Here is a 27,479-nt window from a genome sequence, read left to right on the forward strand (position 1 = left end):
TTTTTTTAAGATTACACGTCATCGCCCGCTACAAAGGAAATACCACTAGCAGTCATAATCATCATCATCAGCTATGGGCGGTGAGGGCGTGCATCAAGTCGACATGCGCACGGGGTGTCTTGCGTACGTGTAACTACACGGTTTCAAACTGCACGCTCATGGTCTGCGTATACTTTGCACGTTTGCGTCCGTGTACCCTGTACATACGTTATGCTAGAATTTCCTATTATCAACGCAAGTTGTTGGTTCGATATTAGGATAACAACTTCATCAGGCTGAACATAAGCATTAGAAAATTTCAGTATACTGTTTGTTGCCCTTTTGTACGCTAAACGATAAATGTTTACAAGAATGTGTTTTATGCTGGGGTCCACCAAGATCTAACCAACGTTATACCCGTCACGGAAATGACATCGCCACAAGAACTTCGATTGACCCGGTGGAGCCGGGATTCGAGCCAAGAACTGTTTCGCCGCAACGGGAGGTACACAACGCGCTCCCGACTGCGCTATTTAAAAAAAAGGAGCACCCGACTGCGCTATGAACAGACGCGTGTATAGGACGACAAACGCGGCCTTCCTTTTAGATGGTGCTGTCATCTAGGAGAAGTGACGCAAGTAGTACATCATGACGCCAATGAGCGCCGACAGTTGGCGCCTCGATCGAAGCCAGCGCCTACGTGACAGGGTATGCGCACGTGAGCTGCGGAGAAGGGGACTTGCGGATATCGCGCTCGTGACTGACACGGTCCGCTGCTGCTTTCGCAGCTGCGTACCGTGTGCTCTTTTCTCTGCAGCGGACCGTGTGTTCACCCAGAGTTCACTGACAACCGGTTGGTTTCATTCGCACGGACAGTTTGGAAGCACCTGTTTTTTCAGTCGGATTGACGCAATGCTCGGACGCGTGCAATCCGGTGTCTAACGTTGATGCGTCTAACAGTGCCATTCCGACAAAGTATAAATAGCTTACGTGAAAGTTCATATCGATTCACAATAATCATTCAGCTGCTCCTGCAAAGGCACATTTAACTTTTGCGTTTTACCAATTCCTCTGTCATTAATTTTGGATAGCAGCAGGTTAACGCTTGCGCCGCAGCCATCTCCTCAACGGATTGAGAAAAACTCTTTCATTGGATGATTTCTCTCGGGAGTGCCGGAGTGCCTGGACTTTTAAGACTGCCCAAAACGGTTCAAACACACGCCTTGCCGTCAGAACTGAATGCCGAACGTCCATAACATGAACTAAATCTCCGCTCACCTGAGAAAGTTCTATTAAGGAAGCATTTGCCCCATGGAACTTCTTTTCAACAATCGCCAACAACGCTATGAAGCAAAAGTTTGTGTTTGACGCATACATTTTATTCAACATCAAAACAATCCATAGATGCGCTTCAAACGCACGGCGCGTTACAATATGTGCAGCAAGTCTGAGGCCCGATTAAAAGGAAATCGGCTGCCTTCTGTCCGTCAAAAATTCGGCGCCCAACTATCGCGGTTTGCGCGTTCGAACAGCAAGGGATTTCACTCCAGCACGCAATCAGAGAAGGCTTTTCAGCCACACACACTGTACATATACGACGCGAGGTTGAGTCGTACCTCGCTAGAAAAACATAATCCACAGCATAGTAAGCACAGTCCGCCCGCGGAAGGTCAACGTCGCATTTCATCGCGAAGCGAACGAGTCCACGAGGATCACACATCTTCGGTCCCCGGCCTGCGGCAGAGCTTTGTTAAGACAGTCAGGGATGTCACGGTGGTACAGCGGTGCGCGAGGTCGCCGTGCAAACCACACGACGTATTTAACTTGGTCCATCCAAAAATAACTTGGTCCATCAGCGGAAAATTACTTTTCACGGAAACTCAGAGCCGGGGAGGGTTGTCGTAATACTTGCCGTAATGTTGTAAGCAAAGGGATATGCAGGCAGCCTCGCGTAGGTACGCTATTTTTCTGAAATAGCGTCTGCTCGTCTTCCGTCTGCTAAACGCCGAATTCGCTAAGCCTAGTGCGCGTGCGCACCGCAAACGACGCAAATGAATAGTGTTCGTAACTCTGCGTATGGCCGGGTACGCTATTCTAAATCTCCCTATTATACAGTGCGTGGTCAGGTACAGGGGCCACTGACATTGAAAGCTGCATTTGGTAGCTGACGCCCCAGTTACCCATTACCATTTCGGTGTGTTGTAAACATAAAGAACTCTTCACACAAACCCACCCGTTGGGATCGACCAATGACTATGACAGTCGCCGTCTCAAGTTAAGGGCTAGTTCATGAGCTCACATCGGCTTTGAAGACAACAAAAGTACGAAAAGGAACATACCGCGGTGCCCATGGTATCCCACGGCGTATTCAATGAAACGTCTAGCTTAAGGATTGCTATTAGGTTACAATAGTTACAATAGGCTCTTTCTTTTGATGTTATTCACGCAACCTTCCTATTTTAATGCGAGTTATGTAGCATGGGGTCATTATCACCCAGTTTAGAGGGTTTTGCATTGTGTCTATATGTGAAGAAGAATACAGCCACGTTTACCCCGTGACTTCCCGTGGAGGCAGAGACTTATTTGTCATTTCTTTTAGGTATTTCCGTACGTAAGGTAGCATGCTACACTTAGAGGTGTAACGGCTCAAAAGGGCGCACCGCGAGTTGATGCGCAACGAATATGATGTTGCTTGGCAACCTTCAGTTAAGCAGATGCTCGTTAAATGAGCCATGACGACAAAATATGTTTTTGTTATTCGAAAGATTTCGTGTTTTATAGTGCCCCCAGGGCTTGTACGATTTCAAATGATTCTTTATACCCTGAGAAATAATTTATTTAAGTTAAAAGTTTTATTTTCCCGCTAAATCGTGCACTTTTGTGGTCTGCAATGACATCACCGCTCTGCAGCCGATTGGAACGCCTTGTTTACGGTTAGTGAACATAGATGATGCCACCATACCGTGGCAAGCCATTTTCTGCCCTAGCTTTGTTTTTTTACCGTATTTAAACCTGGCTTGTTTTTATTTAGGGAGAAAATAATCGTTTCGTGAAACAGTGCTTGCTCAAGAAATATGGTGACGTAAGACACCATTGTTTGCGTAAATCGGCCAGTGTCGTCTGAGAAAACCCCAAGGCCCACAGTCCTGTTCAGCTAAAACAAGCATAGTAAACGCAGTACGAACAGCAGTATGCATCGGTACTTGTATGCTTACGTGTAGATTCGTAACATCCACCATACGTCCCACCATTCTTACAGCTTTAAAAAGAATGTGCCCTAAATTTAAGCGCAACTAGCTCGTTCGGCAAGCTTCGGCTCTGCCTAATTAGTGTTTGCTTTTGCCGCCCTCCGTCAATCGCAGAGCTGCCTCGTATGACATCATAGGTAATGTGCGGGAAATGAGGTAGTGGGTCGCAAGACCATTCCCTTTTTTCCTAATTATACAGCCTCTTTGAGCGACATTTACATTAAAAGTGGCGTCAGTATGACTGTAACGAGGCAATCCATTGAAAGAGCCAAGACTTGTGTTTTCTCTTGATGGCTCCTCCCGTCAAGTTACGCCCCCATCAAGTTACGCTCATGCCAGTCAATTTTTTACGTGCCAGTTGACGTATATTGACTCAGGCTTACATTAGGCAATTTTAATGTGAATGCTATAGTTATTTATGCCATTCAATACTCCGATGCCCCTGGAACAACAATCGGCCGGCTGATGAAAAGTGAGAAATCTGGCGAATGAATGCTTGAAATGACATGATAATTTCTATGGAAGCTCCAATAAACAGCATAAATAATTTAGGATGGTTGGAAGCTGGGCTAGTTGGAATTTAGACATTCCTGGATAAAACCAGCGCGAATTCAGACTAAGAATTCTCGGCGGCAGTGGCGTGTGCGGCTTTGACGGGTTGCACAAGCTCACCAGTATTTCTTTGCCACAGGCCTGCCAACCGAAAGTTTTTCATCGAGCCAGGACTGCCCGCTGCTTGACAGCCTGATCACCGGTGGGTGCTCTACACGTGGAGCATCGGACGCCGATCCCGTGGAAGATAGCGGCCATCCCGTGGTCAGCTGGGCTTGCCTGACGTCATCAACGGAGCGGCTACATAAGCTGAGGCATCGACAAGCATCCTTCACTCGGCGGCAGTGGCGTGTGCGGCTTTGACGGGTTGCACAAGCTCACCAGTATTTCTTTGCCACAGGCCTGCCAACCGAAAGTTTTTCATCGAGCCAGGACTGCCCGCTGCTTGACAGCCTGATCACCGGTGGGTGCTCTACACGTGGATCATCGGACGCCGATCCCGTGGAAGATAGCGGCCATCCCGTGGTCAGCTGGGCTTGCCTGACGTCATCAACGGAGCGGCTACATAAGCTGAGGCATCGACAAGCATCCTTCACTCGGCGGCAGTGGCGTGTGCGGCTTTGACGGGTTGCACAAGCTCACCAGTATTTCTTTGCCACAGGTCAGTCCCATGCATACTTGCCATTGACATAAATGTGTTGTCGCCTGCCACGCCACTGCTGCCGTTACGTCTAGGGTTCCTTCCGCATCTTTTTTTTTTTTTGTGCCACTATGACCAAAGTAAGCAAAGAACTGACGACTGCCCTTGACGAACTCAAGAGTGAAATTAAAGCGGATCTGAAGGTTTTTCGAGAATCGATAGACCGGGACTTTCGAACAGACCTACGGGAAATAAAAGCTAGCCTGAAATTCATTAGTGATAAGTATGATGAAATGAGGGTCGACCTGAAATCAGTATTAGAGCAAAATAAGCAGTTGCGTGAAGAAAATATCACCCTAAAGGAGCGCTGCGATAAACAAGAAACTCAACTAAAGGCCACTGAGTCACGGCTTGTTGACTGTGAACAATACTCAAGAAATGCGAACGTTGAAATAAAGGGAATACCAGTGCGCGATGAAGAAAACCTGTTTGATATCCTAACCGAGATAGGAAACTGCATTGAAGAGCCAATTTCACCCTGCGACGTCGATGTATGCCATCGTGTGCCGGTCCCAAATGACCGAGCGAGTAAAAACATTATCGTTCAGTTCATTCACCGACGTAAACGTAATGCAGTTCTTGAGGCCGCAAAGAAAAAGAAGCTGACATGCGAAGACCTTGGGCTAAGTCATACTGCACCCATCTTCATTAATGAGCATCTGTGCCCAGATCGCAAGCGTTTGCTCGGACAAGCTATCGCAAAGAAGCGAGAAACTGGCTGGAAATTCGTGTGGGTTCGAAACGGTAACATATATGCTCGCAAGTCAGAGAAAAGCAACGCATTGAAAATCGGCAGTGCATCGGATCTTGTGAAAATGACCTAGAAAGCAATATGGCAAGACTGAACAGGAGGCAAAAACAAAACAAAAATGGGTAGCTGTGAAGAACTATGTACACCCGCAAGTCTTTGTGATTCTGCGAGCGGAAGCACACTCAGGCTCTTTCATTTAAATTGTCGCTCAATTAATAATAAGACAGACGAGCTGCAGTTACTTTTCGACACATTCAGGTTTCCCTTCCATGTCATTATGTTCACGGAGACCTGGTATCACGATGACTCTGGTTGTTTTGTTTTAAACGGCTACACGCATTTTGCACTTAACAGATCTGACCGTCGGGGGGGAGGTGTATCCTTACAGATTCTGAACACTGTCGTTCCAGCAGAAAATAGCAAATTCACGACTATTACGCCGGACTTTGAAATACTGACAGTTGAATGTGGCAGAAATGTATTTACTGTGCTGTACCGTCCACCAGACGGCAAGCTAGATTCCTTTTTTTCCATGCTAGAAGCTCTTCTTGATAACGTGTCTTTGAATCAACAAATTTTATATCTTTGTGGTGACATGAATATCGATGTTAGTTTTGCTTCCCCCGCACAGCTTGAGCTAACCAGTTTATTAGATGCATATGGGTTTCATAATTTCATTGAAGTGCCGACACGCGTCACACTGTCGACGTCAACAGTGCTCGACCTTATCATAACGAACACGGAAAAGCAAAATGTACGTGCCGGCACGCTTGTGTGCGATATAAGTGACCATCTGCCAGTATTTGCCTTTGTCAACGAAGCTCATTTAAATGCGGAATGCGATTTGCCTCGCGCACGCTATCAACGTATTGACGTGAACATACTTGAATGCTTTAGGGATAAGATTCGAGCAACGAACTGGGAGGGAGTACTATCACAAACCGACGCGGATAGTGCGTATGAAGCCCTCATCAACAAACTTAAATCTTCTTATGAAAACTGTTTTCCTTTGCTGTACCATCGAAAAAGAAAAGCTAAAAAACCATGGGTAACTGCGGATTTGCTACAAAAAATTAAAATAAAACTAAAATTATTTTTGCAGTTTATGAAATCGAGAGACATTAATAAATTACGTACCTACAAGAAATATCGCAATCAATTAAATAAAGAACTAAAAAAGGCGAAATTCGATTACTTTAATAGCGTTTTTTCCTCTACTACCAACAAGAACTACCGTGACTCCTGGGCTCAATTAAACTCCGTACTCAACCGCCGATCAAGAGTGTCACCGAAAACAATTGACCATGATGGCACTGTTTTAAGCGGCAAAGCACTTTCAGATAAATTCAACAACTTCTTTATAAATGTAACGCGATCCTTATGCTGCTCGTCTAATTCTCCATGCGGTTACGCTTATCGGGCTCCAAGCGTCCAGGAATCTTTGTTCATGTCTCCAACCACTGAAATAGAAGTTCAAGAAATATACAAAAATCTCAGACTTAGCAAGGCTCAGGATATCGATGGTTTTCAAATTCAGCCATTCAAATATGTGATCGACCTACTAGCCCCTGTGTTGGCTTTCATTTATAACCTTTCACTAGGTACTGGGATTTTTCCAAGACAAATGCAGATTGCGAAATGTGTTGCCATACATAAAGGTGGAAGCATTTCTGATTTTTCAAATTATAGACCAGTTTCGATCCTTCCAGTATTATCAAAAGGCTTAGAAAAGATCATTTACATCCGAATGAACAATTTCTTATCCAAGCACTCCGTGCTTTCAGAGTGTCAGTTCGGTTTTCGGAAATGCAGGTCAACAGAGACTGCCCTGCTGAAACAAAAAGAAACAATAATTAAGGCATTTGAGGCAAAGCATCTTGCTCTCGGGATATATATAGATTTTTCAAAGGCATTTGATGTAATTAATCACACAATTTTGTTGGACAAACTTTTTCATTACGGCATCAGAGGCTCGGTCGCTAGTCTTATACGATCATACTTGGGATACCGCCGACAAGTAGTAGCTCACAATAACATCTTCTCAGACATGCAACCAATTTTGTCTGGTGTACCACAAGGCAGTATTTTAGGCCCTTTGCTGTTCCTATTATATATTAATGATATCTTTTATAGTTCATTGCCAGGTAACATGATAGCATACGCGGATGATATCACCATGATAGTTTCGCAGAGCACAGAATCAACATTGTCAGTATATGGCAATCAATTTCTCGAATACCTTCGACAATGGTGCGAAAAAAATTACTTAAGAATAAATACCAACAAGACAAAAGCTGTAATATATCGAGCGAAAAACAAAATTATACGTGATACTATTCAACTGGTGTATGGAAATATAGTTATTGATATTGTTTCAAACATAAAGTCCTTAGGTGTAGTCTTTTCAGAAACACTCAGCTGGGATCTGCAAATCAACCAAATACGCAATAAAATGAATAAAATAAACGGTGTAATATGTAAACACAGGTACTCTCTTCCAACGAGAGTGAAGCTAGTTATATACAATGCTTTTTTGCTTCCAGCCATAACATACTGTCATACCGTGTGGGGAACAACAACAAAGAAAAATATTCAAAAGTTACTTGCAGCACAAAAACGAACAGTTAGACTAATTGTAAATATACCATGGTATGCACATACAGAAGGCTACTTCAGACAATACCATTTAATTAAAGTTAATACCTTATACGCCTTTAGATTGTTAGTTATGTATAAGAATGCAATATCAAGAAACAATGAATCATTTATTTCCATGCCTCAACTCACACGCCATGCCACTGCTTACAACGTACGCCAGCGCCTGGCGTGGTTCCTGCCTTTTTTCCGTACTAACTATCGACTACAGTCCTTGTGCTATATTTTACCATTGTATCTAAATTGCCTTGAAAGTAATAACATCTGCCTCGAAAAAACTTCAAAGAAAAAATTGTATACGGTTCTTTACCTGTTCGAATCACTGTGAATTGTGTTGATGATACTGCATTAAATGGTTTGTCAAGCAGCAAACTGCGCGAATAGCAAACGCCTTGTGCTGTGTTTTAGAATTGTATTTTGGGTTTTATGCTGTGCCTTTTAAGATATGTGCTATGATTTTTATGCCTGTGTTTATTTTATTTTGTTTGTTCTCGTGCAAGTGTGTTTTGTGATTTTATTTTATCCTTCTGAGCGACCAACATATTACGTAGACATTGAAATTGTGCTTTGGCCAATGTACGAAGCGAAATGTATATGAAATAAGCTGTCGGGTTGGGCGTACGGGGTCTTCAAGCTGCGCTGTTTGCAGCTTTTTCCCATGCGTCCTCTCTCTACTGTACCACAGCAAGAGAGAAATAAAGTTCTACTCTATTCTAAGACGAAAGACCAGCGGCTGTCCTTGTGGTTACTTCCTTCGTCTTTATAAATCGCCAGCTGTCCTTGTGGTGATTTTCTTCGTCTTTGTGTGAATATGCGGTGGTTTTATCCAAGAATGTCGAAATAATTTAGCTGAAAGATAAATTGTATAAATGTGACTCTGTGTGTAATTCGAGCGACAGCGTTTCTAAATTCAGGACTAGCACCTGGACCATAACAGCTCGATGATTATGGCTGCAGAAGGGTATACATTGTTCAATGGGCTCTGGCCTTAGAAACGTGCGTCATCGACATGTGCTCTGGCTTAGAGAATAATTTCGGCGTGCCAATCACAGAAGTAGCAGATATGCGATTAGCCAAACATATTTCCGAGAGTACCACAAGCAGGAATGATTGGCCAACCCTACCAGCTCTAGTAACAAAAAAGACGCAGAGGGGAGAATGATAGTAGCATACAGAGGACACAGCTGGACCCAAGATCTAGTAACGTTGGCTGCACCACCGAACAGGTGCGGTCAAGGAAGTACTGTTGGCGGCATTTTTGTACCACCTAATGACAGCACATATACTGAGCCTGCCATTTTCTTGTGAACACTTTTTTGTCGACCTTGATCAGCCTAGAGCATACAGGGATGTATCCAAAACCGCTTAAATCAGTGGCCGCTTTGAAATGCGGTCACTCGTGGCAATGCGGAGCGAAGAGGGGCGTTAGGGTTAATGGAGAATACCTCAGTACCCTCACCTTTGTTGATAACGTTGCTTAGCTAAGTAACTAGGAGGTCGAATTGCAAAGCATAATTACCGCACTCGACAAGCAGACCAGAATCGCGGACTGAAAATTCCTGTGCAGACAACTGAAGTAATGCCCAATAGCCACGGAAGAGCACAGCGGATTGAGATAGGTTGCGAGGCTGTGCAAGTGGTCAGTGAATACATCTACTTAGCCCAAGTGTTAAACCCGGATCCCAACCATGGGACAGAGATAATTAGAAGGATAAAGATGGGGTGGAGTGCATTCTGCAGGCTTTTTGAGATAGTGAGTGGTAGCCTACCATTGTCCCTGAAGAAGAAAGTGTATGACAGCTGCATCTTACCGGTACTCAACTACTGGGCAGAAAAAAGGTAGGCTCACTAAACGGGTTCAGCTTAAATTGAGGACGACTCAGTGAGCAATGGAACGGAAGATGATAGGTATAACATTAAGGAACAAGATAGAGCGGGGTGGGTCAGGGAATCAACGCGTCTTCAGGACCTATTACTAGAAATTAGGTGCAGCGGTGGCGTATAGGTAGAGCATCCGCCTCCCGTGCAGAAGAACTATAGTTCGAATGCCGGTGTCGGACAATTCCCACTGGATTAAAAAAATCCGCGTATTGATGGAATTGCAGAAAGGGGGAGGGGTGCGGCCTGACCATGGCGACCGTTGCCGGCAAAGCACTCCCTCGTGAGAGCATGATTGGCCACCCTGGTGCAGTAACAGCCACAACCTTCCATGAATACCCCAATTAACCCACGGCCCTCAGTCTCCAGTGGCTGCGAAGCAACTGACCACGGCGGTGGTCAGACCTATGACGCAGCAGAGGGTGCTGAAAATCTCTAGACACGGACAGGCCGCCTTTGGAATATCAACCTGCAACATTTGACATGAGAACCTTGTCAAGGGAAGCTAGAGGTGTTGTTCGAGGAATTAAATGCCATTAAATGGGATGTCATCAGGCTTAGTGAGGACAGCTGAAGCTTTAACGGTGATGCAAAATGGACACGTCCGATGTTACCGTGGTCTAGTGGACAGAATAGAACTGGGAGTGGGAGTTCTAGTCAAGAAAAGCATAGCTAGCAACATAGAAGAATAATATAGCATAACAAAAGGGCAGCAGGCCTTGTAATTAGGCTCAATAAGAAGTACAAGTTCAAGGTGGTACAGGGCTATGCGCCCACATCGAGCCACGACGACCAGGTAGTGCAACGCTTCTATGAAGATGTGGATTCGGCAATGGCTAAAAGAAAAACGCAGTATACCGTAGTTATCGTGGACTTAATGCTAAAGTAGGCAAGAAGTAGGCAGGACACAAGGCAGTTGGGAACTATGGTCCGGCCTGTAGAAATATCAGGGGGACCTACTAGTTCAGTTTGCAGAACAGAACAACCTACTCATAATGCATACCTTCTTCCGTAAACGGGAGAGCCGGAAGAAGACGTGGGGGAGCCCTAATGGGGAATATAAAAATGAAATAGACTTCATGTTATGCGATAACCCTGGCGTCGTGAAGGATGTGGAAGTGCTCGTAAGGGTAAGGTGTAGTGACCACCGTTTGGGAAAATCTGAAATTAGGCTAGATATGAGGAGAGACCTTAACAAACTAGTATGAAAGAATCCGAATAATGAGATAACACTAAGACGTAGAATAGAAGAATTCAGGATCGCGCTGTAGAACCGACATTCAGCTCTTACCGGGAAAGCCGAGCTTACGACACAGGAAGCCAGCTACAACCTCACACGCATTATCACGGAGTGTGCAGTAGAAGTCGTGGGCACGATGGCCAGATAGGATACGGGTAAACGTACCCAGGAGACGAAAGGTGTAATTAGAAATCGGCAAACCATGCAAATCTTCACCCAGATGACAGAGTAGAACTAGCGGAGTTTTTTAAGCTATTCAATAAGCGCAAGACAGCTGACGTATGAAGGTATGATATGGAAAGTATCGACGACGCTGCAAAGAACGGAGGTAGCCTGAAAGCAGCGAAAAAGCGTCTTGGCGTGGGGAAAAACCAGAGGTATGCAAATAAAGATCAGCAAGGCAATGTCATCACAAATAGGGATAAAATATTCACAGTGGCCGAGGAGTTCTATAGGGATCTGTACAGCAAACGGGGCATCCAGTATAATACCGAACGATAAAGTAGTTCAGAGGAGATAGTCATCCCACCAGTAATGACCGAAGAAGTAAAGAAGGCTTTTGAAAGGCATGAAAGGGGGCAAAGCACGTGGTGAGGATCAGATAACAGCACACCAAGGATGGCGGAGAAATTGTACTTAAAAACTGGCAAACCTGTATACGCAATGCCTAATTACCTCAAGTGTCCGGGAGTCTTGGAAGAACGTGAATATCATCCTAATCTATAAAAAAGGTGACATGAAGGACTCAAAAAATTACAGGCGGATCAGCTTACTCTCAGTCATCTACAGGATACTTACCAAGGTAATCGCTAACAGAATTTCTGCAACCTAGATATCAGTCAACCTAAAGAACAAGCAAGGTTCCGTAAAGGTTATTCAACAATAGACCGTATTCACACGACCAATCAGGTGATAGAGAAGTGCTCTTAGTATACTGAACCGCTATATATATCCTTCATAGATTATGAGAAAGCATTTGACTCGGTCCAAACGCTAGCAGTCATAATAGGAATGGGGTGGCGTGCATACTGCAGACATTATCAGATAATAAATAGCGGCGTACCATTGTGCCTGAAGAAGAAAGTGTTTGACAGCGGTATCTTACCGGTACTCACCTGCGATGCAGAAACTTGGAGGCTCACTAAGAGGGTTCAATATAAATGGAGAACTACTCAGGGGGCAATGGAGCGGAAAATGATAGGTGTAACATTAAGGGACAAGAAGAGAGCGGAATGGGTCAGGGAACAAGCGTGTGTTAAGAACATATAAGTAGAAATTAAGAAGAAGAAATGGACGTGAGCAGGGCATGTAATGCGAAGGCAAGATAACCGTTGGTCATTGAGGGTGACAGAGTGTATCGCTAGCGATGCCAAACGTTGCAGTAGGCGGCAGAAAGTTAGATGGGCAGGTGAGGTCACGAAGATTCCGGGAATAAATTAGTCACAGTTGGCACAGGACCGAGGTAATTGGAGAATAATTGGAGAGGCCTTTGCCCTGCAGTCGGCCTAGATAGGCTGGTGATGATGATGATGATGATGATGATGATGATGTGGCTGAAGGGGAGGTTGTGGACGCTGGCGTGTGCCGGGCGGCGACAAATGCAGCTCTGGCGACCAAGAACCTTCGGACCTCTTGGTCTGAGCTCCACAGCAGCTCTTCCCACTACACACCACAGGAAATTCGGGGAAAGCGTCTTTAGGACATGGCCAGAAGATGTGGAGAAGGGTGGCGAGATAGCCACATGCAAGGCACTTTGGGTAAGGGTATAATGAAAGGTGTTTTAGGTGGGGTATAGCGGGATTAGGGAACGTGTTCGTTTGGATGAGACGCCAAGTGTGTTCTTCAGTTTTGGTAAGGTTGCTATGAGCTGTGGGTAGCTACGGCGGTCGAGGTGGTAATTAACGGTTATTTCTTTGTACGTAAGTATCTTTGGCGTATCTGACCTCGTCTTAGGGTTGGAGTCTTTCGCTGGCTTGGATGGTGAGCCCTCGAGGCGTATTTTGGGGGCAGCCTCATTACCAGAGAGGCCAGTGTGCGGCAGTGTCCAGACAATTTGTACCGGGGAGTCTGGTGGGTGCAGAGGGAGAATTTGGATGATTGTGGCAAACATGGCCTTTGTAAAAAATTTGAATGGCTGCTTTGGAACCGGATATTACTATTCAGGGGGTGGGCCTTTGGGAGATGGCTAAAGCTACTGCTGCCTCTTCCGCTGTGGTGGGGTGAAGAGTACTGAAGGTTAGAGCGTCACCAGAGAGTTTTTTCGGGTGGATTAAAACTGCAATGCCGAATGCAGCGCGGTTTGTGTATTCTGCTGCATCCACATAGACCACGTCAGATCGAGCGGGGATTCGTTGTTGTTCTTGTTCCTGGAGACTCGGATCATACCCACGGGGGGGATTGCCCAGGAATCGGGCGTGAGAAGGGCTAATGCTCACGCTTAAAACACCGGAAAATTATACACCTCACTGCTTACGCAGAAAGAGAGAAAATGGAATTGGTTGAAACTTGTAATTGAAGTTTTGAATAGAACAACGGAGTTGTTTTTGGAGAGCACGTGCTCCCCGTTCCCTGCGGCTCGCGTGGTATATGGGATGCATGTTGCGGGGTATTGGTTTAAATATAAGCTTTGCATGGGTTTCCGAAGGGAGGGGAATTTTGGCCTCAGGGCAGTCAATATGACGTATACCTCGCCGCCTGAGAATATGGGTTCCAGTGGGAGTTTTAGAGAAACCCGCCGTGGTGGCTCAGTGGCTAAGGCGTTGCGCTGCTGAGCACGAGGTCGCGGGTTCGATTCCCGGCCGCGGCGGCCGCTTTTCTGATGGAGGCGAAAAGCAAAAACGCCCGTGTGTACGAGATTTCGGCGCACGATAAAGATCCCCAGGTGGTCAAAATTAATCCGGAGCCCTCCACTACGGCGCGCCTCATCGCCTGCGTTGCGTCGGCGCGTTAAACCCTACAATCATTCATCATTCATCATCGGGAGTTTTAGAGAAGCGGACGACCTGATTGAAAAGAAGGGCTTCCATAAGCTCCTGTGCCGTATTGTTCACACCAAGAATTTCAAATGTGGTAGTTGGTGTGTAAGTGGGAAGGTGGAGAGCAGTTTTGTATTTCCTTCAGATGAGCCGATTGACCTTACCTTATTAAGTGGCAGTGAGGTTCAGGTTGGAAAGGGAGTACGTGATTTTCCTGATAATAAAAGCTAGGCTCAGCCGGACCCTCTCCACTTCCTTGACACTCCTGCGGCGGTTGGAGATTTGTCTGATGAGTCCTATAGTTTGGAGGCTCACTATGAGGTTGCAACTTCAATTGACGACGACTCATCGCGGAATGGAACGGAAGATGATAGGTGTAACAATAAGGGACAAGAAGAGAGCGGAGTGGTCACGGAACAAACGCGTGTTAGGATGTATTAGTAAAAACTAAGAAGAAGAAATGGACGTGGGCAGGGTATGTAGTGCAAAGGCGAGATAACCATTGGTCATTACGAATAACACAGTGGATCCCTAGAGAAGGCAAGCATTGCATGGGGCGTCAGAAAGTTAGATGGGCAAATGAGATGAAGAAGTTTGTGGGGATAAATTGGTCGCACTTAGCACACGACTGGAGTAATTAGAGAACAATGGGATAGGCTTTTTTAGAATAGAATAGAATAGAATAGAACTTTATTGTCGTTACAGAATGGTACATCACCAGAATATAGTCAATACAAAAAGGGATTCCAGAGTAATGAACAGTAGTGGGACCCCTTGTTATTGATTGCATACACAGAAATAGCTTAATTGCAGGTGCTAGCAGGAATGATACTTAATTTTGATAACGAGAGTACGCGTAGACAGTGAATTGTTAACATTGCATATTTTAGGAATAAACAAGGCGCATATTAAACAAATAAAGCACACAGCATTCAAACAACTAACCCAGGAATATTTAAACAAAAAAAAGCATCCTATAAATGGTACAATATTGAGTGCAGTCACTCCATATACATATACAGTTGTAGAAATGCAATGCTTAGGTGTTTAAAAGATTAAAAAAAACCACTACACTAGGCGGAATGTGAATGCGCACGTCAAAAGTCTATGTGATGGTTCGTCAAAAATGATCGGAGGACACGTTTAAACGTTGATGGACGTACTTGTGTTTTAACCGTTTGAGGTAGCTCGTTCCATATTTTGATTGAAGTAAAAGCGAATGTCTGTTTACCGTAGTTCGTGCGAACCTTTGGAAGTACAAAGTTATTTTGCAATGAAAAACGAGTTTGGTTAGTGTTTCCTAGTTTAGTTCTGCCAATAATATAGAGAAGATCGGGTTCATTGAAAAGGCGAAAGGCAGTTGTGGCAACGTTAAATGCTATGGTGTCAGTAATCGGAAGAAGTTTTGAATTTTCTGTAATGGTGCTATGTGGGAGTTGTAAGTCGGACCCCATGACCCAATACAATAGTTTATGTGACTGTGGAAAAAAGCATAGCATAAGGTGATTAGAATCCGTTTCTCAAAGTAATGGCGCGCTTTTATTAGTACCCGAACACCATACGCAACTTTCTTCCTGATTAGGTTAATGTGTGCATCAAATTTCAAAAAACGGTCAAGTTCAATGCCCTGCAGTGGGCGTAGTGGGCTGGTAATTGTGGTGATTATGATGATGATGATGATGATGATGATGATGATAGCTGTAATAACATGTTTTTTGAATGTTCGGAGAAATTGTTAGTCGATTATTGTAGATAAGCATCGCCAAGATTGGTTGTTTTCTATTTCAACTCTAATGTCGGGTGGTACTTTGGATCTGTTTTTGGGTTGTAGCAGGAGGAGTTCCGGCTTACTGAGGCCAGCATTGCGAAGCCTGCATATGCATGACGCTGATTGTAGTTATACTACCCTGAATATAGTAACAGTATCTCCTTAAGCAGAGTTTTCTCAGATGGCAATGGTTATCCTACACATTGCGATGCAAATGAGAATCGCGCAATTACCTAATCTAGCAGCGCTCCCATACCTGAAAGCACGCAATTTACTCTTCCAATATAAAAGTCGAATATTGATAACTGCCATGGACAAGCAATGTGGCAATATTTTTCTGAACATTCTAAATAGGAACTTTTGTGACTACGGCGAAATTATATTCGGGGATCAGCACCTGACATAGGCAATCATGCTAGGTCGGCTTGCCCATACGTCGGTGCAGCAAACTCTCGTCGTCTGCTGCACAACCTCAGCGAGCAGAGTGCCGACGGGCGTGTTATGAAGGTAGCTACCATGAATATTTTTGGAAACATAACCACACGAAACCGGGAGCCCGCATAACAAGCACACTAACATCAGGTGACCGTCGCTTAACCACACCTGTTTTTGTTTATCGGCTCCCTACCTTGACTTCAAAAAATGCGTCCGCCGAATGATCAGCTGTTCGTTTAAGTCGAAACACAAAAGGAATGCTAATGCGCAGCTAGTGTGTGTCTCTTTTAAAATGGCGATTTTTTTATTTCCCTCTTTGTTCTCATACAATGACCGTTTAGCGTTCCCATTAGTCCTGCAGAGTACTTTGCATATAGTCTGGTCTGGTGTATCCCACCGGGCGTAATTTGAGACTAACTTCATTATCATTTAGAAAGTTCCGCTATGTTGTTTATTACCGTACCAGCTATTCTGTTGCTTTCGTAGTTGGAGACAATTTATTATTTTGGTGCTTTTATTGACTTTCCTTGCTTTTCCCAATAAGGCGTCACTGGATACATAATAAATACACAGAGCGTTTCACTCCTCCTAACATTCTTGAGCGGCTAGTATTACCGTAAAAACGAAACTTTGTTGACACATATTGAGTATTCCCATTACAGAAACGTATATTCCTACGGTGCATGCGCAAGTATGGAAAACGAAGCCCCATTTGTTGCACACACTGCAAGAAAAAACTAAACCTCTCTGTAACGTTATCATGTCTAAATGAGGCGACAATATGATTCACTTTTGCCTAAAGAGATTCGAGGTGAAAGTGGTGATATTCTGCTGTCGTTGCTCACACCCGTAATTTCAGCACGGGACCGCGGAGAACGGGGCCCCCGTTTACTTTTGTTAGCGTTAAAGCGCTCTGCTAACCTGCAGCTGTTTTATATAACGGTCCTAAACGTACTGTGTTCTTACATACGTCACCATAGAACGTTGATTATTTCCAATTAAAGCTACGCAGAGCTCCCACAGTAGGCGCAGCCGAACAGCGGCGCCATGCGGCGCAGCACTAAAGAAGCACGGATCCTGTAGGCGAGATCTTCGGGGATGCGACCACAGCGCTACCGCAGCCAATAGTCGGTGGACTTTAGCCCTTTAGCACTCTATTCTCTGTTTTGTGGTGCCATTTTCCTTCGATTGGTGGCGCAAAATATTGCTGACGTGTCTCATGTGTTGCTCACGCAATCTACGAAAGTATCTTCGCCACTTCAAGCACCTATTTCATTTTGAGGAATATCCAATAACTACGGGCGCCATTCTGAATATGGTAAATTTTATGTTACGGGGACTGAGTGAAATCTATAACACCAGAAGAAACACGTTTGAATCACAAGCTTCGGAGCAATTGCCTTGTGAAGGCAGGTGAACGGCACGGTTAGGAACTTCTTTGAAAAACAACAGAAGGGAGACGAACGGTGCTGTTCATTGCCTTCTGAATATAGGAGGATCAAAAACAAAGATTTGAATAAATTCATACTCATAGTGGGGAAAACCGAACGTGTGAGTTTTTTCACTGCTGAGTATCATAGCCCAGTCTCTTTAAAGCTTAAAATTGAGCCCAATGGTGAACAGCCAGCGCCGTTTTCATCGTCCTTCGTGTGGGCCAATTTGAATATTGTAATAATATCGTGTACAAATAAATGCAGTAATGCTAGAGAAAACCCGCAGTTGGCGACTTCCTCTTTTCAAAGGGCGGGTATACGCTTACCTTCCACAAATATTGCCCGTTGTAAGGTGCACGCTATCTCACCTAAGTTGGTATTTTTTCTCCACATGAACTTTGTGGAATGTAGAGTTGACTAGGCGCTCATTTTATTGTAATATGTTGTGGCTTTTCTCACTTTTCTATTTTATTCAGGCTTTCGGAGCTTTTCCGTATGCCATTGGCATAACTGACAGCAACAACGACACCATTTTTGAATGTCTCACGGCGATACGTACTGAATATGACTATGAGGCCAAAACGGTCACATATGTCTGGTCACTCAACAATGGCCCTGAACACACAAGGTAAGCGTCCGAAATGCTCAGTGCATATACGTTACTTGACGATAACAGAAAACGCCCTAATGCCACATTTTTAAATGCTAAAAACTCCGCCGCCGCTTTCGTCTTCAACTTTAAGAGAACTGCTTTACGTAGTACCTAATACCTAACGGGGAGACCAGTTTCCCTAATCAATTATAAGAATTTGCAAGCCTTTCATATTCCTACTATTAATAGGTGCTTGGAGAGAAAAGCCGAAATGATTGAAACACGTGCCTGTGTTTAAGACTTCTTAGCGCTGTTATACAGGACTTGCGCTTAAAGAGAGAGAGAGTATAGGTTTTTCTACTAGCGTAAGTTGGCATGGTTTTATCGGTACAGGACTGAAAGAAAGACTGCCATTTCAATTGTCCTTTACAATCACCGAAGCTAGGAGCGGGCAGGGAGTGCTCAGGGAAGGGTGCGGGATTTTACAGTCTTCATGTTTGCAGAACACTGCCGTGCCTAGTAGTATGATGTGTTGGAGATATCACAGAATTTATAGGGAGGACTGCGTAGGACAGAGAAAGCAGAATTAGATGGGCTGAGGAGAGTAATTTTTGGCGGAGAGGAAACAGTGCTCCTGGTTCGTCGCTGGATTTTTTGGGAGATGGATTTATTGGTGTGATTTTTACTTAAATAATAGCATCGTTGTGTTATCAAGCAAATGCTGTGGTGGAATATATTTTACGAAGCTCATGGAATTTCCTGGAGAGATATACCTCGGGCCATTTCGTGGCGGTAATGTTGCTGTAAAGGATAGAAGAGGAATCCGGATTTTATCTTCCGGGATGTTTTGCTGTAGTATGTTAGGGTAAGAAATCAAACACAAAATGTAGTTGCGGGTCTTTACATCATTTTGTGGAACACAAAAACTTTCGGGCCTCTCTGTCACCCCCCGAGCAATAAGGAACGGAACACGTATAAATGATGACATATTCCTGCGTATTCAACGGACAACGTCACGAGGAAAGAGGCACAGCAAGAGCTACGGCATTGAAAAAGAGTATGGAGGACAAGACGACGCCGTCTATACAGACGCGACTCAATACGCGAGGTACCGAGTAACCTGCGGCCATTACCTCCGGAACCGACCTTATGCCAACTCTGACGCTCCGGTCGTCTAACACGCAGCAGGCTGTAGAAATGGCTATCGCCCTTGCCCTCTCCCAGACAAAGGCCAAAGAAATTATTACGGACAGTCCAGCCGCCTGCCCAGCATACTACGCAGGTAGGATTAGAAGAGAAACGCTTCGTGTGCTGCTTCAACAACCCCCACAAAAGCAGGTCAAAATCGTATGAACCCCGGCGCACTCTCCTCTTCGCACAACCAGACGGGGCACGTCCTGGCCAGAGAACGCCCTACCTGCATCGCAAGAAACGTCGCAGCGCACCTGCAACCGCTCCTCACATGCGCCGACATTACACAAGATTACCGACTTCCGAGGCAACTCTATCCACCAGTAACCGATCAGGCAACGAAAGAACAGGAAGGCATACTCAGACAACTGCAGACTAATACGAACCCACACAGAACACGACTACACGCCATCCATCCTACTCTTTATGATCCTGTGTGTACACAATTCCAAGCCCCAGGCGCATCATATTGTCTGGGAGTGCCAACACAGATCTTGCCCCATCCCGAAGCCCCCAGGCGAGCAATGGGATAGTACGCTGACCAGCTCCTACCCTGAACGGCACCTTCGCTAGCGGAAAGGGCAAAGACAGCCGTCCGTACCTACGGAGTCTCGGGCTGAAGAGCCCGACCACACATATACTCACTTCAACTGTGAATAAACTTTGTCTCTCTTATAACAACTGAATAGCCGTTCTAACTGAAGCCAAGACTTAGAAAAGGCAAGAAAGAACATAGGCCATTTCTTAATGTACTTGTTACCTCCCTAAGCTATGTTCCGCATATAACAGATGACATTGCGCCAATCTTTCTGAGAACATGCTGCTCAGAACACATACGCACTCTCAATGAGATGCGGCAAAACAAACTAACTTCGCGTGCAGAAGACCTTGTTCATCAAAATAATGCAGCTACACAAACCGCAGACACATAGACGCACATATCATAGCTATTTAAAGGAAGAAAACAAACTTCTGAGTCGTATTGCGTTGCTGAATCGAAACGTACTTTTTAATCACTCCATTCACATGGGGTATAAGTGAATAGAAGAATTGTTAAACATAGTTGCAGCAATGTTTATTCGCTTCCAGTTTTTATAACGAACTACTAGGGGTAGGTGGTGGGTGATTTATTGATAGAAAGTGCAAAAGAAGTGGAGTGGGGGTATTTTAACTCATTTGGGAGTTCACCAGCATACAATCCAGTCCAGGGGAGTGGGAGAGGGGGAATGCAAGGGGATAGGTGAGAATAAATGGGGACATAGAAAGAGGGAGAGAAAGAAAGAGATAAGGAGTGCGTAAAGTTGGCCAGCAAGAATTGACCTATAGTCATTTGATGAGGTCGGTGTCCTCGAGCGAGGCTGGGTCAAGTTGGAAGGCTTTCCGATGGATGGAATTGGGGCCAGTCGAAAAAAGCAGGGCCATCAGGATGAAACTTGGCCGCCCGAGACGCTGGAGTGCCGCCCCAAGCTCTGGTCTAGGGCATCATACTGGCGGCAGGAGCTGAGCAGGTGCTCCAGTGTCTCGGGCTTTGGGCAGTCAGCACATGTGGGCGACGACCGGCGACATGTTCTAGTTCACCATGCTTTCATAGAAAACTCATTTCCTCTCTGCACAAAATATAGAAATTGAAATTCGGAAGTGAGGTCATTCAACTTCTGATCTTTCAAAGTCACTTATTTCTCTTCTGCCCTTAAAATATCTCACCGACGATATTTTCTCACCCCGACGTGCGTTTATGCAAGGCTAAAAGAATCTCATCTTCGGCAGCAAAGCACGTCAAGTTCCACTGGCTTTGTCTGCCCTTTCTGGTGCGATCTTTGAAACCCGAATGGGTCATTGAAAACAGAAGAGCTGCGTACTTAAAGCGTCTTTACAAAATAACTTTGTTTAGAGAACGGCGTATATCTGTATTCACAGCTCCGAATATATAACATCGACTTTAACTAGCTTACTCAATTGCGCAGCTGATAGACAAAATCTTGCTAGAATGCCTAAACGTCACGTTTGTCGGTTGAAATACCCCTTGAAATAATTACACAACGTTTTCTAGATTTATATGCACCGCTAGATAAATTAAGCGAACACATCAAGGAAAACCGGCACCGCTACTGTACATGTGTGGAGTGAGCCACAAAATCAACTACAAGAAAATGTGCTGCTCTTATGGTGAAGCGTGCTATACACTGCGCTGTGATTTTTTTTGCAGAAAACACTACGCGTTCCACTACACAGCAGGCGCAACACCAGATACGGCCAACTTCACCGTTGGGAAAGGTACATATCGAAGCTGTTTTAGCTCTTTCAGGGCTTCAATGTAATATTATAAAAGCCTTGTAGGTTGGATATATCGTATCAAATTTTAATACGTTTTGGAATGAAAGAAAGCCTGCAATTTTGTCAGGAATTGTATTGTGTCTACCGTAGTATCTGATTCAAAAACCAGGAAACTTTGTGGAGCTAGTGAAGGGAACGGGAACAACCTTTAATGAGTGGGTTTCATTCAAATGATACTAGACAGTTTTAGTTGAGCGTACGGAGAGAGTTGCGCGCGCAAGTAGGGGCAGCACAGCGCTGGTGAGTGGCTAAACTAGTAGCGCCGAAATGCGCGCTTTGTGTGTAATGCAGCGCCGCTGAAAACCAGATTGGCGTACGAAACATGTGGTTGTCGGCCAGCGCCAGACTTAAACCTAGCCGTAAACCAGTTTGTGGGGATACGCCGCTCCTTTGTTCCTTTCGTTCACGGGCGAGAGAGACCGGAAAGAGACGGGAGCGGCCTCGCGTACGGCCCTCAAAGCCCGCAAAACCCGCAACGCAAGAATCCAAAACTTGCTTGCTCACGCAAAGCGCGTGGCTGCCGCTTACGTACTGTGCATGCGCTCTCGCGCCTCCGCAAGTTCCTGCGTGCGCAGAGCTGCTGCGTGCGCTCAACTAAAACTGACTACTGTCAATTTAGGCATTGCTTAAAAAGTGTGCATAAAAGTACCCCATCGAATTTTAAGATTTCTCTGCCTAGCATTGCGTGTATTTTTCAACATACCCTATTTTATACATTACGAGGTGAAACACGCGCGCACTAAGAAGCACACTGAACATTTTACTTCTTGCCATAAAGCGGGACCACGTAAATTGTATTCCCAATTCTACGTTAACCTTTCTCGAACCCACGATAATTTCCTAGAAAAGCTCTTGGCAAACCAATTACAAAAAAGTGGCAGAGAGGAAAACCAAATATTTTAAGGATGTATTTTCCATCAATTTCAACAAAAGTAGGTGTCTTTTATCTTCCTTCTTATAAACATAATGCCGCTTTGGACATCTGGCTGCCTGCGCTTTTAATAGCTCTAAAATCTGACATAAAGCTCGACTCCAGACGCCAAATAAAACATGAGGCAAACGTTTATTGGCTTGAGTAAAGAACATCGATTATACAAAGCGAATGGATAAAGTTGCAACTTCCGCTATGCCGCATCGTTGCAAGGCGATACAGAACGGGGTTTATGAAATCGCCATGCATAAGGTGTAAACTCATCTCGGCGGTAACTATTCACCTTGTCTGTACTGTTTCTCGAGCGTAGCCTAATCGGTATTTATAGTGCCGTTCTAAAACATGTGGTCGTTGGAGGGAGGCTACTCAATACTTTGTGCCTCTTTTAGCCGATTAGGGTTGCGCGGTTATGAATATAGGTATATTCAAAACGGGTCAGTAGTTTGTAGCTTGGTTTCGGCCCCACCAGAAGAATACAACCGAGCGTGGGAGATGAGAGCATGTTAACCTGGCGAGTGAGATACAAATAAGTAAAAATTTCATTTCTCCCAACAATGTAGAAGTATATATATATACGTTTTTACGCGTTCATCTTCGTCTAGAAAAGCACCTGCAGACGGAGCAACAAAGAAGGAAGACACAGGACAAGCGCTGACTCCCTACTCGTAATTTGTTTGGGGGAATAGGAAAATATATTGTGCATGTGCCGTCGGGTGGTGTGGAAATAAGTATTCGAACGTCAAAGGGATCCAGATAAAATGCTCCTGAACAGTGGGTCAGTGTCGTAAACATAAATAAATGCATATTTTAGTAATTTGAAGCAAATAATCGGTGACTTAGCATGATGCCTTCCTAATGCTTGCGAGCGATGCCATAAGCTCTAGTCCTTTTTTTTACCTTAATATTTGTTTATAAGCAGTCTTCCGAATGAGTACCCATCACCGTTTTTTTCCTCTAATTACAAACCATGTTATTTATGACAAATTAGTTCCTCGACTGCCACCTACGGTATTTCCCATCGCAGGGCGATGACTCTAGTGCTGAAATATTCGACTTCCGAAGCGGGAACCTTTAACTCATGAGTTTTTACACACGACACGCACACCCGCACATCTGGAGCGTACAAGCTCACGCACAAAAAAAATATCAAGCTGTTGTCTCGGGTACATCCTTAGTAGCGTTGGAAAATACATTCCGCTGTACCGTATATCAGTCACCCTCTGAGCGTCCCTTTTAGGGAGGATAGTCTTTCTTGGGCTACTTCCACGCGAAACTTTGTTCAGCATCTTTTTATGTTTTTTTTCTGCCTGTGTGTCAGTCCGTCGGATCAGGAATCCGGCCACACGTAAAGAGATTGTTGAACGCGAAGGTTAAAGGGCCACTGCCTTTCCGAAGCACTAAATCTGAAAACGCATCATACTTGTCATAACTGTTGAGCAAATAAAAAACATTAGAAAAATTTCAAGAGAACGTCAATCCACAACTGCTACTCGTAGGGTTCGTTTATTTTAAAAGGAATTTCATTTTTTATACTTGCGAGAACTAATAAAAATACGTTGTTTGAAAACAATAATTTGACCAAAAAATTCAAAAATGGCTCTGCGAGTTAGGACCTCGTGGTGGTGCTCAAAGTTAAGCGATAACAACAGGTTCCTGCAGATTGCATGACCGCTGTAACTTCGCGAAATCGTATAGATTTTAAGAAACCTCTTCAGTGTTTATCGCGAAAGAATCCAAATGGGGGAGGGTTGATAGGTTGGTAGAGGGGAGAAGGGAGTCATTTACGAGGAAGAAGCGGCAGCAGACTATTGCCTTTCGAAGATATTTGCAGGGAAGTGCTCAACTACGCGGCCATTTTTAATTCATTTGTTTATCACACTACAGCGCACTTTTTCACTGAACTGTGCTTGCCATAAAGTTCACGCAGGGCGTCTGTGCTGGCTTTTTGCGGTAGCTATTTATCGCCATGATGTCGTGCATACATCGTGGCCACTCAGACATAACAACTTCTGCATGTTTTCTGTAAATATTTATTTTCTCTTAATTCGCATCTCAAAAAAAGATTTTTATATTTTTAGCTCGTTTTAACCTTAACATATATCGTAGTTATTGTATTTCAATTGGAAAGCCCCGCTACTTTATTAAGAACTGGTGTCAGCTGCCGTGTTAAGGGTTATTGTGGTAAATTTAGAATTGAAGTGGTTGTCAGTAACATTTGATCACCAACTTTGTCGATAACGGAAATGTATTTCCGGAGATATGCTCACTGCATATTCCGTCAACGGTTAACAAGTGGCGCGACAGTGCAGGGCCCACTTCAGTAAAGATTTTTGGTGTTTTCACTATTTTTGGTCAAAGGTAAACCCCTCGTAAACCTTTCTTAATCCATAAGAAAGGCGACATGAAGGACTTGAAAAACTACAGACCGATCAGCTTACTGTCAGTCGTCTACAAGGTATTTACGAAAGTAATCGCTACCCGAATCTCCGCTACCTTAGATTTCAGTCAACCTAAAGAACAAGCAGGGTTCCGTAAAGGTTATTCAACAATGGACCATATTAACACGATCAATCAGGTGATAGAGAAGTGCGCTGAGTATACTCAACCCCTATATATAGCCTTCATAGATTATGAGAAAGCATTTGACTCGGTTGAAACCCTAGCAGTCATTCAGGCATTACGGAACCAGGGGGTAGATGAGCATTATGTAAGAATACTAGAGGATATCTATAATGGGTCTACAGCTACCATCATCCTCCATAAGGAGAGCAGTAAAATACCTATAAGGAAGGGTGTCAGACAAGGAGACACAATCTCTCCAATGTTATTCACAGCATGCTTACAAGAAGTATTCAGAACGTTGGATTGGGAACAGGTGGGAGTAAGGGTTAATGGAGAATACCTCAGTAACCTCAGATTTGCTGATGACGTTGCCTTGCTAAGTAACTCGGGGGACTAATTGCAAAGCATGCTTTCCGCACTTGGCGAACAGAGTAGAACCGTGGGCCTGAAAATTAATATGCAGAAAACTAAAGTAATGATCAATAACCTCGGGACAGCACAGCAGTTCGAGATAGATGGCGAGGCAGTGGAAGTGGTAAGCGAATATACATACTTAGGCCAAGTTGTGACCCCAGATCCCAACCATGAGGCAGAGATAATTAGAAGGATCAGAATGGGGTGGGGTGCATATGGTAGACATTCTCAGATAATGAATAGCATCCTACTATTGTCGCTGAAGAAGAAAGTGTATGACAGCTGCATCTTACCGGTACTCACCTACGGGGCAGAAACTTGGAGGCTCACTAAGAGGGTTCAACTTAAATTGAGAACGACTCAGCGGGAAATGTAGCGGAAAATGATAGGTGTAACATTAAGGGACAAGAAGAGAGCCGAGTGGGTCAGGGAGCAAACTGGTGTTAAAGACATATTAGTAGAAATTAAGAAGAAGAAATGGACTTGGGCAGGGCATGTAATGCGAAGGCAAGATAACCGCTGGTCATTAAGGGTAACAGAGTGGATCCCTAGAGAAGGCAAGCGCTGCAGGGGGCGGCAGAAAGTTAGATGGGCAGATGAGATCAAGAAGTTTGCGGGGATAAATTGGTCACAGTTGGCACAGGACCGAGGTAGTTGGAGAATAATGGGAGAGGCCTTTGCCCTGCAGTGGGCGTAGACAGGCTGGTGATGATGATGAAACCCCTCGAGCTTCGCGATAGCTGCGCCGCCTGCCTCCGCTTCTCCGCGGCGCCTACGGAATGGGCGCTGCGCTGCGGGTAGTGCCTCATGCAGTATTTTGTTTCTCTTTCGCTTCCTTTTGCCTTTCGGCGCCCTAAACAGCTTGTTATGGGGACGACTGTAAGCAAATAGTACGTTTAGGGCACTTCAGAAAACAGATGCGTCCTGATAGAGCGCTCGAACGCCAGCGAGAACTATCCCGGGACGTGGCACTGCGCGCTTCTTCGCCGCTATTACGGGCTTCGGCGACGGCAGCAGCATATCACCACTATCACCTGCGACTACGACAGACCATATAGTTATTCGAGAGACGGAAGTGAATTCTTTTGTCGCCTCGTTTGTACCTGGTACAGACACCGTGAGAGGTTGCTTTCATTTTGTAGCGCGGACAAGGAGTTGGGCTTTGTTTCGAATATATACGTCGCGAAAAAGTATGATTCAGGGACGTGTTTACCTAATACCAAATAATAACTTGCGCCGTTTATGGGAATAGAGGCCGCGCAAATATGTTAGGTATATTACCGGGCTGTGCGTCGTGAAATATGTGCCCATTAACGCCTTATTGGAAGAACGAAGGTGGGTTAATAAAACCACAGAAAAATAAATTTTCTGCCACTCCAGAAGAAAGCGAATAGCTCGTACGAGAATAAAAAAAAACAGGGCAGCTTCGGAAATGCAAAAAAAGTTCGTCGAAACTTAAGACAGGTAGAACTCGCCAGACCACTAGATGCTAAATGCACTGCTATTCTGCAATACATGGGAAGGGGGCGGGTACGGCAGGGGGATGCTTAATGATTGTTTTGTTCAATCGCGGAGCGAAATCAAGGAGTAGATGTTGTCGTAAGCTGCGCGTTCACTTTTATTTAGGCTTTCGACTTTACCGAGCACCTGATCACTCGGAGGACGCATTTTTTGTAGCATACAGTAAGTACATGCGTAGTCACAAGCGATAAAAGGTGTCCTTGTAAGAGTGTGGTATCTGATCAGCTCCTCGGATTTCACTTTTTTGCTAGATTCTGCAGGCTGCCTATGTCATATGAAGATGTTTCGAGAAAGCGTTTAGTCGCGGACGCGGATATATA

The 27,479-nt window shown here is 44.7% G+C and overlaps 1 protein-coding gene across 1 annotated transcript in view; it reads left to right on the forward strand.

The window, feature by feature from the left end:
- LOC144145413 (uncharacterized) overlaps positions 1-27,479 on the forward strand; it is a 39,186-nt gene that overhangs the window by 5,562 nt on the left and 6,145 nt on the right. Inside the window, exons 2-3 of the mRNA XM_077677023.1 lie at positions 18,091-18,242; positions 21,604-21,671. Of these exons, the coding sequence (XP_077533149.1) occupies positions 18,091-18,242; positions 21,604-21,671 (220 nt within the window). The remainder of the gene's footprint in view (positions 1-18,090; positions 18,243-21,603; positions 21,672-27,479) is intronic.

Source organism: Haemaphysalis longicornis, unplaced genomic scaffold, assembly GCF_048455015.1.
Source record: "Haemaphysalis longicornis isolate Haplotype H1 unplaced genomic scaffold, Haemaphysalis longicornis Haplotype H1 scaffold_7, whole genome shotgun sequence".
Lineage (NCBI taxonomy): Eukaryota > Metazoa > Arthropoda > Arachnida > Ixodida > Ixodidae > Haemaphysalis > Haemaphysalis longicornis.